Consider the following 14521-nt stretch of genomic DNA (forward strand, 5'->3'; position numbering starts at 1 on the left):
TTAAATATAAATGTTATTATGCCGGTATGTTATAATTATTATTTGTTGTTCCTCACCCTACTTCACCTTAATTGTTATTTGAATAAATAAAAGTTATCTTTTAGTCCAACTAGGTATATCATTTCTCTTCAATCATTAATTAGTGTTTCTCAATAAAATTATTCATGTTATAAGTTTATGACCAAAACCATGCAAAACCCAACCCATTTACTACTAAAGGCTTTTAGAAATTTAAAACTTGCCGTAATCTTTAAATATTTTTACTATTTTATTTGTTATTAAATTTAATTATATTATTAATTTTTTTTTAATTTATATATAATTATTTTATTAAGCCGTGCATCACATGGGCATAATACTAATATATATATATATATATATATATATATATATATAAAATCAAAGCCTCTGGAGCTCCCACAATTTTCCATGTCACCACTATTTTCTTTTTCTTTTTATTTGCCATATCATTTTTATTTTTTTGCTCCAATTCCAATTAGAACATGTCTTTATTTCTCTCTTTTTGTAACCCTTCTTTGCCAAAACCCACACTTCATCATTGACTCAAATAAAAGCTTCCTCCATTAACCCTAAACCTTCAACAAACCTAAACGTTGTAGCCAGCATCTCCCTCTGCCTCCGAGAAAGCTGCTATGCCTTCTAAAGGCTTTATTCTCTCTTTGGCTACAATCTCTCCAAGTATATAATCCATTATATACATATATTTTTAATGTTTACAATAGAGACTGAGGTACCAGCACAAGCAAAGGATACAGTCGTAGAGAAAAGTGAGGCTATGAAAGACACTGCAATAGAGAAGGCAACACAAGTAAATGACACTATTGTAAACACAACTAAGACAACTGCGGATTACACAGCATCAACCACAAAGAAAGCAAAGTTGCTCAACGCTTATCCATATTGGGTTTTCAATTGTACATCTAATCTTCCTTAGGAGCAAAGTATTCAAGTCATGTAGTTACAAAGCTTACAGTCAAGCTGCTAAGGATCCTATTGTAGCGACAAGAGAGAGTGCAAAAGAATAAACAACTAGGAAGAAAGAAGAACTATGGCGATCGCTCCATGATAATTACTCTTTTCTTCAAAACTAAGACACAAAATTAGTTTTTGGTTATCTATTATGTTAACTGGAATCCATGTAATTAATGGAAGTTACTAAGAGAGATTAAGGAGAATAATACATATAGATTCCTTAAATTTTAACTAGAAAAGAACTTTTTCAAAAGAAAAAAAAAAAGTAAAAAGGTATGGAATATATTTAATTTTAGATTGTTATAGAAATATAACATCATAATTCAAGCGCAAGATTATAAAGTTTTATCTTTTATTTTTTATTATTTGGAATTGCCTAAATTGTCTAGGGGTTGACCTTGCATTGGATGCTCTAGTCTTCAGGTTATTTGTTGATACACATGCTACCTAAATCCGTATTGGTTTCTTACTCAGTCTTTCAAATTTTGACATTTTCCTCAACCAAAGCGCAAAGTCTATGGAACATTCTGAAGTAAACTTTCTAGACAATTTAGAAGTTCAGACTCGTAGTCACCAGTAATCAACATTCCTAATGCTCCTTTTTTTTTTTTAATTGAAATATTGACCTTACAAATATTTGTATATTCATTCGGAACGATCAACAAATATATAATATACAATGAGTGTTACACCAATTCCATTCAAATGTAGTGTTAGGTAAAATCAGAACTTGTAATGTTATAGAAATATTCTGACTGCACCGTACATTTCAATCCTAATTTTTACCAATTCTTTGTCAATAATTTAGATAGTATTATATTGAAACGGCATGAATGTTAGGTGCACATCATAGGCACGTACGTCACTCATGCATAAGCTTGATTTGGGTCTGCACATATTCATTCCATTGGGATATATAATATGGTGCTGTGGGTCAGGGATTTTACCGAGGAATTTTCAACTTATGATTGAATTTAAAATTTTGTCGAAGAGATTTCTTTGTTTGGATAAAGCATCAGAAATTCAAAATTCATGAGGAAATTTTAATCAGAATCTTTTCAAAAAAAAAAAAAAAAAAAACTTCAACAACAACAACACCCACAATTTCTACGCATTGACACATTATTTCTAAACTAACTTGTAACCCTATGTATATGCATGGATTGGATACACTTTAAAATATACAATAAAATGCATAATATAATTTAAACACTATTGCACTACAAAAAAACGCGGGCTATAGCCGCATTTACAAATAAAAACACGGCTATAGCTGATGTATAGCTGCGTAAAGCCTCAAGCTATAGCCACATTTTTTTTTTTTTTTTAGACCAGGTTTGTAAACGCGGCTATAGAAAACGTAGCTCTAACCTATAGCCGCAGTTTTGGGGTCTATAGTCGCGTTTTTAAAACGCAGACCCCTTTTTTTGTAGTGTTGATAGTCATTTTCATATTTTGTTAACTCTTTAAAAAAATTTGTGAAGCACTTTTTTTTCTATGATTCATTTATTTTAGACTCTTTGGTTTTTGTACTTAATAGCTCACTTGAATGAATATTTATGATGTAGTCCCACATTTGATTGTAAAATTAAGAAATAAAACTCTTTAAGAATAAATAATTTAAATAATGTAGGACACATTACACAAAATTGGAACTTTAATTTTGAAATTATAATTTAATTTTCTCTTAACTTCACTTATTATTATATATATAAATTTTCTCCAGACTCCTCTGCTAATTAAATATCACAACCGAGAACCCGACAGTAAAATTTCTAAAATGCCTACAACAATCATCAATACTAATTAAATCAAGTTATGAACAAAATTTATTTATAAATTCGGCACAAACATTGTCGATGATGTGGTAGGTGGCACAGAAGATGATGACAAATGTGGACGACATTGTTTTTGTTGGAATCTCAAAGTCCACTGAAACAACTTTAGTGGCTATGGACTAGACATCCCGATGTGAGTTAGAATCGGATAGGGGCAAAGATTGGTTGAGTTCGTAGAATTTGAGGATGGTGAGTTAACCCAATCATGGTGAGCATCCACATCAATGGATGTAAAACTTTGTAAAATACAAAAAGCAACAAATTTTATACATTTTGCCCAAAAATTTTCCACATCAGTCAAGCCAAAGTTTTTTAAATATCCAAAGTTGCTATAATAACCGTGTATATTTAATTACATGGTTACTATTCACTTGCATTTTATATTTTATTATATTTTTCTCTCTCCACAGATCTGATCTCTCTCTCTCTCTCTCTCTCTCTCTCTCTCTCTCTCTCTCTCTCTCTCTCTCTCTCTCTCTCTCTCTCTCTCGTCATTTTCCCTTCACTCTCTTCTCTATCTACCTCATCAAACATGCTCTCTTCTATATAAACACAAAATCTTAATACTTCAGCTACAAAAATTTGTCCTTCCAAACACAAAATTCCCACTCAATCTCAACATCAAATACTTCACCTACACAAACCCATATTCAAGACCCCCACAATCTAGGTTTTTTCTCTTATTTGGCTTCAACCTTTGTGGACTTTTGCGGGTTTGTTGGAATTGATGTTCATGCTTGGGGAATTTTGTGGCTTTGTTGGAATTGATGATAGAATGCGTGGGTTTTGTTTTGGTATTGATTTGAGCCTCTACCTTTGACTGGGTTTGGTTGATGGGGAAGGTAAATTAAGGAAGATTGATTGAGGGAATTGGGAAGAGAGAGAGAGAGAGAGAGAGAGAGAGAGAGAGATATGAATTGAGAGAATGATAAAGAAGAAGACGAAAGGGAAAGTGTTCAAATAAAGAAGGGAGGAGAATAAAGAAAAAGACAAAAAAAGAAAGAAGAAGAATGAGAAAAAGAAAGGGAAAGTGTTCAGAGAAAATACAGTTAGCATGTGTGTTAAAGTTAGTGGGCCATGGGTAGGTGTGAAATAATAAAAAAAATGTGAGAAAAATATTATTTAAATAAAAGAGGGTATAGAATAGACAAACTGATGTAAGTATTTTGTAAAAGTAGGTGTGAAAAATAGAAAAAGTATGTTTTTTATGCAAAATAGACAAAAATTTTACATCCACTGATGCGGATGCTCTTAGCCTCCAAGAACTTCAATTATCTCAACAAACTCTTTTATAACAAGAGTCTCAACTAATTTTGTAGTCTTTTTTCAGATTTTATGTATTTGGTGCATAGCTTATCATAGGCTTTCTAAATGGTCAACTTCTCGAGTACTTTATAATCAGAAGAATCCTTAGTATTACTAGCATTCTTTACAATCACCTCATCAATTGTGGCAGTAAAAGCCATATACTTACCACATTCATCCTCATACTCATTAGAAAGATCACTCTCAGTATCACTCAAGGTAGCATCCAACACTTTACCTTTTGATTTCTTGGTCTTTTCTTTTATAAAGTAGTTTAGGCACTCTATCCTCATGACCAAAACCCCTACAGTCATGGCACTAAATGAGGGGTTTCTCACTGGATTCAGATTTCCTAAGAGCTTTGTTTTTATCCTTTTCCTTTATTGGAGAAGCTTTCTAATCTTCTTAGCTATGAAAGTTAAGTCCTCATCCTCATCCTCATCCTCATCTTCAAAGTCATCACTCTCTTCTTCTATAGCCTTAAGAGCCATGTTCCTACTCTTTCCACCTTTTCCTATTTTACCTAATCTCATCTCATAGGTTTAAAGATTCCCTACAAGCTTAGTCAAAGGAATTATATCAATGTCCGTTGCTTCTTCAATGATAATGATCTTAGCATTGAATCTTTCAAGTAGGATTTTCCCAACAATTTTGGGTTCTGCTATAGATTCTCCAAGATTAAAGGTAGAGTTCACAATATCCTTGAGTTTAGCATAGAACTCATCAAAGGTCTCATCCTCTTCCATCCTTATTTCTTAAATCTTAACAATCTTTACTGCCTAAGTACCTTCACAGGTGGTCTCAAGTATGGTCCATGCTTCCTTAGCAATTTCAATGGATGATATTTTTATGAACTCCTCATTAGCCACACCAATATAGAGAGCATTCAAAGCCCTACTATTGAAAATTGCCTTTTTGATCTTCTCATCGTTCCAAGTAATAGGCGGTTCACTTGGTTTCTTCCAATCAACTTTAATAGCCAACCAATATTTCTCATCAAGAGCCTATAAAAAAGCTTTTATGCAAACTTTCCAGTATGCATAGTTAGTACCATCAAACAATGGAGGAATCAAAAGAGATTATCCATGAAAACGGGGTCAAGGATCACACTCAGAAAATCAATTCAATCAGAATGAACCTGCTTTGATACCACTTGTTAGAAAATTTAGAACCCGGTCGATAGAATTAATAAGTTTTATAGCCAAGTTGTTTATTAGATCTATGATGAATAATCCTTGGTTAAACAAACAAACATCAATATCATGCACAACGAAATAGTAAACAAGACAAAATATGATGACCTAGAAAAACCAATGAAACAAACTAGTTTTAAAATAAAAAAACTTGAGGGGAAACCTTCCTAAGAAGCAATCCATTATTGTAAAAAGAAGTTTTAAGATCTAGTACAAACCCTTTGTCTCTAAACTCTACAATCTTAGTAGATGAACTTACATCAGAACCTTTCTACCACTTCAAAACCTCTGAACTCTCCAATATATGAATGCTCCACCCACAATTACAATTGGAATCTCCAATTTACTTCAAGAACTTATTGAAGGTGAATGTTCAATATGTGTATAAAACATTATGAACGTTTAGACCCCCAATTTCCAAATTATCAATTCAATCTTATTATCAAACAATTAATGTGCGGAATATGAACATAAGCATATAACAGAATTGATAAACAATCTAAACCAAATAAAATCCCACCCACAGCAGAAATTAAATGACAAAGATTAAGGGAAGAGAGATGCAAACACAAGAACAACACAACGATGTGTTATCGAAGAGGAAACTGAAACCCTCAGCGTAAAACCTTTCCGCCGCCTCCAAGCAGTAAATAATCCACTAAAGAATGTAGTTGGGATACATGAACAACAGAAGACCCTCCAAGCCAAATCTACCCAGTGTACCTAAGCCCTCTAAGCTCCTACTCCAACGAGGTTACGCCGAACCTATTTCTTCTTTAGCTTACCGGATTCCGCTATAACCCATAGCATCAACCAATATGAATTGGTTCCTTTCGAACTACTTCCCAAAGCACCAAAAAGCATTCTCACAGATATGGGTAAGGTGAGACAAGGATTTGGTTAAAGAATCTCTCAAGGATGTAACAATAGAGAGGGTGTGAGTTGAGGAATTTGAAGAGTCGTGTAAAGATTGTGGATGAGTCAATCTTGTTTTTCTCTAGGGTATCTCTCTAAAAATTCTCTCTAGAAGCACTCAATATTTCGTGGGTATAAGGGATATTTCTACTGGAGTGAGAAAGGAATGCAAAGAGTCAGTTTTTCCATTAGAGAGTGGACTGGTGACTTGGCCTCGCGACTTGACTGAGTCGCGAGTCCAAGTCATGAGCTAACTGAATGGCCAGTCTGGACTTTTTGTCCTGTAGTGCTACAGCTGGCATGACGGTTCAGCTTCTCTGCATGCTTCACTCGTGTACATCTTCTGGCGGCTTGCGAACCGCGAGCCACCCACGAGATCCAGTCGTGAGTCCCTACTTCACTACACAGTTTTGAGCATTTCTTCACACTCCCTCACACACTACCCTTACATGATTTCCACCTAAATACAGGGTTACTAATTGCTAAAATACAAGCAAATTTGGCACAGAATAAAGCCAACAAGATAGTTGATTAAATTCAACCTTAAAGAAGGTTTTCTTCATGGTAACAAGTTTGTGGTGGTTACTATGACTTCAGCTTTTTCACTAATAAAATCTTTAGATCTACTTTGAAACTCTTTGGTATGGTGGAATAGAGAAAACTTGGTTACGTACCCTAGCCGCATAAATAGAGTGTTTCTCTCTCATGAAAAATCCTTCTAATATATGGCTTATAATGTCCTTTAAGTACCAATTCACACATATCATAATTTGGGCTTCAAATGAATAAGTTATGGGCTTTTTTGTGTTGTTGATTTTTGCGGGTCTGCGAAGCTTGATGTATCGAGGTAGTATCGAGATAGCTATTGAGGAGGCAGTAGTTTTTAAGCTTGTATTGAGCTTCTATCAAGAGGTATCGAGGTATGTTAGGTTCTAAAAGTTTTAAACAACTGACAAACTGTGAGCACAAACTTGTCTAAATATAGATTCCTAAGTCTATAGTATGATTAGACAATGCTCAAGTTGCTATAAGTTAGAATACAAGAACGAGGAAGCTGCAGGTTTACGAATTCAAAATATGCAGGTTTGATCAATCAAGACTGTGGTTCGACCAATCAAGATATGTTTTTGTAGAATTTAATTAAAGCCCATTAGCCCATTAGCCCATTAAGCCCATTAAGTGATTAAGGTTTTATATCTAATTCTCTTAGTATTTAAAGGAAACCTTAAGATATGTTTTTTTAAGAGACAGAAGAGAGCATCTTGTGCCTCCTATTGTAGGTCTAGAGTTTCTATACCTAAAGCTCCCCAAAATCATTGACCAATAATATTCTTTGATGATACTCAAGATCTGGTGTTATAGGAGTTGCTGCCATCACTAGACATCACATTTGATTAAAACCTTTGAGTGGAGATCTCAAAGTCACAAGCTGAAGTGGTTGTGTGCAATGGATTCATAATAGAAGAGTTCGTGGATTTGGAGCTGCGTGTGGTCATGTGAGTAAGTATTATATGAGGTAGCATTAGATTTAGGGTTAAGTCTATTTTAAAAACTTTCATTCTATTAGTGAATTGTTTCCTTGAGGATTGTTTAAGTCAAATCCTCTCCAGGTTTTTTTTCTTAAAACTAGACTATTTCATTGGTTTTCCTAGGTCATCATATCGTTGTGTTCTTTACTTTTCCCCTATGCATGATATGATTAATTATTGTTTAACCTAGATCTACTTAATTGATATGAGTAACAACTTGGCTATTAAATTAGGTTAAACAAACTGTGTTTTCCAGGGGTCTAAATCTAACAAGGTACATGCTGAAAATGCACTTTTCTTGAGCTTTTCTTGAGCAAACTTTGCACCTTCAAATTGGTCTTCAATTACAATTTTAAGATACATCAAAACTCAATAAAAGTCATATTATTTGGCATGGTTTAACAATACCAAAACACATGACCCTAAAAAATAAAAATTTACATTTGTAAAACATTTTTAATTATTTGAAGCTCTTTCCTAGAGACTTGAACCCCGACCCTTGCCCCTCACACCCCACAAGCACTTTTGGTTGTTATTTTAAATGAAGAGGGATGTAACTCCTACCATTTATGAATTTCATAGTAATTGTCAAATTTTTAATCCAAACACATGGTCAAATGTTTGTTCAAAAAATATTATCCTCTATCAATTTAACCTATTCCTTAACACAAACTTAACATTTCAATTTATAGGAATGCAATTAAAGAAAAATTTCTGTTTTTTAGGTTTAAAAATCGAAACAATCAAAGAATTGGAAAAAGGATCGTTGTTCGATTTTTTGCAGTTTTTACCAAACAGATTCCAAGTTCAGTTCTTGATTCAATTGGTTGAACCAATTCCTGTCTAATCTGATTTTTAAAACAGTGGATAAAACCTTTTGTACTATTTTTAGTGGAGGCTATTATTCTTACACTGAATAGGACTCCTGGGAATGAAAGAATTTAATTATTTTAATACTCCTATTTACTTGTATGGTAAAACATTCCTTTAATAAATGAGATCTCACACATGAGATTTTTAATTTTTAAAATAGGAAATAGAGCAACGTTAAATCTCAAACTCAGGACTACCTATTGTGATCCCATTTTAAAATTTTATTTATCCCCAAAATTAATAAGATGATGAATTTAATAATTTAAGAATTATTCTAAGAATTAATATTGAAAAGTAAAATAATAATAAATTAATAAGTAAATTAAAATAAATTAAATGTCCATTCAAAAATTTTCACAAAGAAGCTAACAATTTTATCATATTTTGAAGATAACAATGATGTTCTTTTAGTTCTATCAAATAGCTTCTGTTTAAAAAAATTTCCCAGATTCATTTTTTTAACGATTTTTTCCTTAAAATATATTAACAAAACATGAAAGATTTTCTTTCTAGTTTCATAATAAAATATGACAGTTAAGCCTTAAGATAGATCAATAAAAGAAAAACAAAGTTTAGCGAAAAAATTGGTTGTAGTTTAAGGTTACAACTTCACTTAATAAAATAAGAGAAATGTTATGTCCAAAACATTTTCACAACAAATGTTATGTGGCAGGTCGTTATGGGTTATTATTGGTAAGGTAGAAAAGTAATTTCAGTGGTAGGTTCAAATTAGAATCAATAACAACTAATCACCTATGATTTGTTGTGAAAATGTTACGGACGTAGCACATCTCATAAAATAAATGATGATGTGTGAAAATCAGTAGGCTAAATGCTCCAAGCTTCAAAGGTGGTTGGATGACCTCAAAAGAAAGAAAGAGACTATCAAAGGTGACCGAGGTGAATTGGCCAAGGACCATCTGATGGTTAAGTCAAATTTCTCTTTAGGACTCAAATATGGTAAGTGGATGAATAGTTGAACATACATTGATTTGGTGAGATTGGGTCCATTTTATAGAGAGTTTGGAGTAGGTCTACTTGTTAGGTGCCACTAATATCATGGGAGATGTGTGGACTTAGTGAGGAGAGTGAAGCGAATTTTGGGAATGCACCCCACGTTCCGAGAAAGGAGATCGTGGTCTAACCATTTCTGATTGATGGAAAACACTTAGAATTTTATTAAGTGTTTATTAATCGTCCACACCTTCTTATGGTGTAGGCGACCAGAATCTCTTTAGATGACTGGTAGCATCCTTAGACGTCTTTATTTCATGTTTGTGGTGCATTTTTCTCATTTCTCATTTCTAAAGAATGTCTTGGACATCATTGGTCTTGGACGACTTTATGGACAAACACTATTTGTTATGGATCACTATCAATAAATATTACTATGTATTTCAAAAATCCAACCATTGAAATGCATGTTCACTATGCTCTTAATACACAATTCAAATTTTGTGTCAATCAGATATTATTTACTATATAATATATAAACTTATATTTTATGCATAATATTAAACTAATAAATTTTGCAATTTAAAAAATTTATTAATGACATAGCTTTTAATCTTTAATTTTCTAGAAATTTTTCAAACATGAAGGATATAATAAAAATATATAATCCAATTGTGAATTTGTCAAAATTCACCTCTAATAAAAATATATTAAGTAAGTTGTAACCTAGAACTACAACTAATTTTTTAGCTATACTTTGTTCTAAAAATAAAATATGTAAAATGTAATCTAAAAAAGGAAACAAACTAAAAAGGAATGAAATTGGTTTCAGTTACTTTAATTGTTAAAGTCTCCTGATAGTTGACACGAGAGAGAGAGAGAGAGGGGCGAACTTTAGGGTCTCTTTGAAAATAAAGAATATATGCAAAGCCTAGAAATTTATTTATTTTTTGGTGGTAGAATACGTCATTTGTTAGAAATTCTCATATTTCTTTAATCACCTTTTTTTTCTTTTCCTTTTTTTAATTATCTAGAAAAGCCCTTTTTTGTCCTTTTGATTATAGAGCCAAAATTGGAAATGTCAACGTTCCAACTTCTAAGGTCCAGCGCTCACGTTTTTAATAATGGTAAATATATAATGACTGGTTGCTTGCTTCCCACTCTTCGAATGGACCTTATCACCCAAAAAAAAAAAAGATGATGATGATGATGATGAATGGTAGAATACGTCATTTGCTAGAAATTCTCATATTTCTTTAATCACTTTTTTTTTTCTTTTCCTTTTTTTAATTATCCAGAAAAGCCCTTTTTCGTCCTTTTGATTATAGAGCTAGAATTGGAAATGTCAACGTTCCAACTTCTAAGGTCCAGCACTCATGTTTTTAATAACGGTAATATATGATGACTGGTTGCTTGCTTCCCAGTCTTCGAATGGACCTTATCACAAAAAAAAAAAAAAAAAAAAAAAATGATGATGATGAATGGACCATATCCGCCACGCCCTTAACGTGTGGTCTGACTCTCACGTTTTGAGTTAAAAAAAAAAAGGGGTGGGGGGTGTAAAAGTAACGGCCTGTTTAGGCTATATTTATTTTCTTGAAATTTTTTTTTTCTAAAAGTACTCTAAATAATGATGAAAATTAATTGAAATAGTATTGTGAAATTTATAAATAATACTAAAAATACAATGAGACTCATAAATAATGTCAAAAATAAACTAGTTTAATATGGGTCTACTTAAAGCTCGCTTGTTTTACTGAAACTAAAACTTTTTTACTAAAAATATTTAAATAAAAGTAAAAATTAATTAAAATAGTACGATCTTTAAATAATACTAAAAATGCAATAAAATTCATAATTAATGTCAAAAATAAACTAGTTTTTTTTAATACGAAGCCAAACGTACGCTGAAGTGGTAAAAAATTGAACGTTAAAATTTATTTTATTCAAGGGCGTAGATTAAATGTGAGTCCGCCACTAGCTATATTGACATGTCAAATCAAATGTGTAATTAAGTTCCGTACCTTAGTGCAACTCGAATTGCATGGTCGTCAATTGAATTTGCCTTTTTGACATTATCTTTAAACTTTTGGTCCGTCTTGACTGCCTCCGACTTGCAACGGTCAACATATCTCACCTCTTTAACTGTCAAACCCCACCGTGCAACAACTATGATTCTCTATAAAACCCTCCATCCATTATATTAGCTATTCCAAACATAAAACCAAAGTCATAAACAAACCCATATATACCAAAAGTATTGCTTTATTTGCTAGTGAAAAAAACCTTTTGAATCATCCAGGTTTTTCATTGTTTTTTTCTCTGATTTTCTTTCAAGGATTTTTAATGTCGGGCTGCAATAGAGAGCCAGTAAAGGTTGTGATCATCAACACCCATTATGTGGAAACTGATGCTATGAGCTTCAAATCTGTTGTGCAAAAGCTGACTGGTAAAGATTCAACGGTAGCAGAAGGGAAAGAGAAAGACAGCAAGATTTTGAAAGAAAGGATGGAGAGGATGGAGGCGAAAACTTGGTCCGGCTGCGGTGGTAATAAGGCGGCTTTGATGAAGAATTTATCGTTCAAGGAGTTTGATAAATTGCTTAGAGAGATGCCACCAATGTATGAGCTATGGGAATGATCAGTTCAAAAGTGTATATTGTGTATGTTTGATATCTTTTATTCAAATTTTTTTTTTTTTTTTTTTTTGAGAAGATATTTATTCATTATTTGCTCTATAATACAATTGAAGTTTCTAAACGAATTTATGCTTCTTATGAAAACCTCTTGAGGTTGGGTGTGAACCTATACTAGTGGTCTTTTTAGAATGGATACCTACACTTCAATTCTATTAAAATGAATGACATTAATAGAACCCTATATATGTCTAAAATAAAAAGAAGAGAATGACCATTGAAATCTTTCTCACTCTGTTACTCTCATGTGCTACTTACGCTTGTATATATGATTTTTGTTGATATAAATAACTATTTGGAATTGTTATAACAGAAAGTTCTATTTGAACTAATCATAATAATTTAAACAAATTATTCATTGGGATTCTATAATAATGTGGAACTCAATGCAAACTCCCTTTGAAATTGAAAATTCAAATCCACAGAGTCTAGAATACATTACATTATTATAATTTTCTTTCAAGAAAATGGCTATGGGATCCACACTCATGCCAACACAAACTTGTATTCGAGAATAGGATACAAAAAATGATGATGGGATCCAATGACGCGGTAAAATGGAATTTCGTATATATGACATAGCAAGGCTAGATATTTCCTAGGTTGACTCCATGATTAACTAGAAAATTAATATCGAACTTGATCCAAATTGAGGAAACATGGAAGTAATTTTTTTATCCATTGAATTTGGGGCATATAAGAGTTCGGCCAGGATAGGCAATAGTTAATGAGATCATTATTTTAGTAAATGATATGATGGAAGTTGTTTGTTTTTAGATCCCTTAAAACACAACCAGATTAACCAAGTTATTTAGCCAAGTGATTACTTAGTCAAATTATCAAATCTAGGTTAACACAAATATACCATATCAATGTAAATTGCAGAAAATAAAGAACACAAAAATATGATAACCCAAGAAACCAAACCGGTAAAAATCTAGAGAGGATTTAACCTAACTATCCCCAAGGTAAATCTAAATCCACTATGAAAGAATTGAAATTTACACAATAGCAACTTAAACCACTAATATCCTATTGCTACCTTGCGTAGGAAACTTACTACCACAACCCCATGATAGCTCCGAGTCCACGGACTACTTCTTTCTTGAATTTCCTGCAAGCACAAGCACACTCGCTTGTGTATCTTTAAGCTCTTGAATGCAACAATTGAATCGATCACTAAGTTCTTGACATAATCTTGAAACTTAGAAACCCTATGTGTGAAGGTAAACACCTCTTGATCTCACAAAAGATTCACACACACAGCATAAGGAGTAACCTAGTCCTTAGAGAGCTTTTGGGTACAAAACCATAAATACAAAAGAGGCACAAGAGGCACTCAAATCTGTCTCTAAAAACTCATAAAAACGTTTTAGGGTTTCCTATATATATAAGAGTGTTTTACTTGAACCCTAATACGTTTAAGTAGAGTTTGGGTTAAACTGGAATTCTGCAGAAAAATAATGCTGCACGTGGTTCGATCGATTGAGTCTAATTTTCAATCGATCGAGCCTTGCAGATTTAGTCCAATAAATTCTACAATCACTCGATTCCAATTTTACAAATAAACATACTTTGAGCAAGCCTAAACCTAGACTTAATGTTTTGATCATGGTTTGCCAACATAATACAAATTGAAATTCTAATAAATTAGTTCCTAAAATCTTAGAACCTAATAGAAGTGACTTGAATTCTAAATTTGAATCTTTTATTATTTTTATTCTTTAATAATTTGGTAAATTGATAGTTACAGTAGATAATGGGAGATTTAAATCTTGGATATTTTCATGAAAATATGGAGAGATACTATGCAATTACATTACAAGACTCTAGGAACTGAAAATTTGACTGGGATAAAACTTAATGCAAGTAGGTGGTTGAGTAAAAAAAAAAAAAAAAAAAACCTTCTAGTAAGCCTAAAAAGGGGTTTCCTCCTTTGAGATAAGAAATATTAACTACATAGATTTCTCTAAGGATAATATGAGTTGAAAATTGAAGAAAAGGAATGAAAAGTAAGAGTGGAGTTAGTCGAAAAATATCATTGTACGATTTATCCCGAAAGCCTAATTAAGGCATGAACTAACATGGCCACCACGTACACAATGTATGATTCCATCAAATTAGTTCATATGTTAGGCAAATATGATGGTCCTATGATGATGATTTACACATATTTGAGTGTATATCAAGTCGTTGAAACATGGTGTTTCTAACGAATTGATTCCT

The 14521-nt window shown here is 32.4% G+C and overlaps 1 protein-coding gene across 1 annotated transcript; it reads left to right on the forward strand.

The window, feature by feature from the left end:
- Positions 1-11946: 11946 nt before the first annotated feature.
- On the forward strand, positions 11947-12240 carry LOC126721545 (VQ motif-containing protein 1-like). Its single transcript, XM_050424595.1, has one exon. The coding sequence runs from the start codon at positions 11947-11949 to the stop codon at positions 12238-12240; it is 294 nt and encodes a 97-aa protein (XP_050280552.1).
- Positions 12241-14521: the final 2281 nt, after the last annotated feature.

This window comes from Quercus robur, chromosome 4 (assembly GCF_932294415.1).
Source record: "Quercus robur chromosome 4, dhQueRobu3.1, whole genome shotgun sequence".
NCBI lineage: Eukaryota > Viridiplantae > Streptophyta > Magnoliopsida > Fagales > Fagaceae > Quercus > Quercus robur.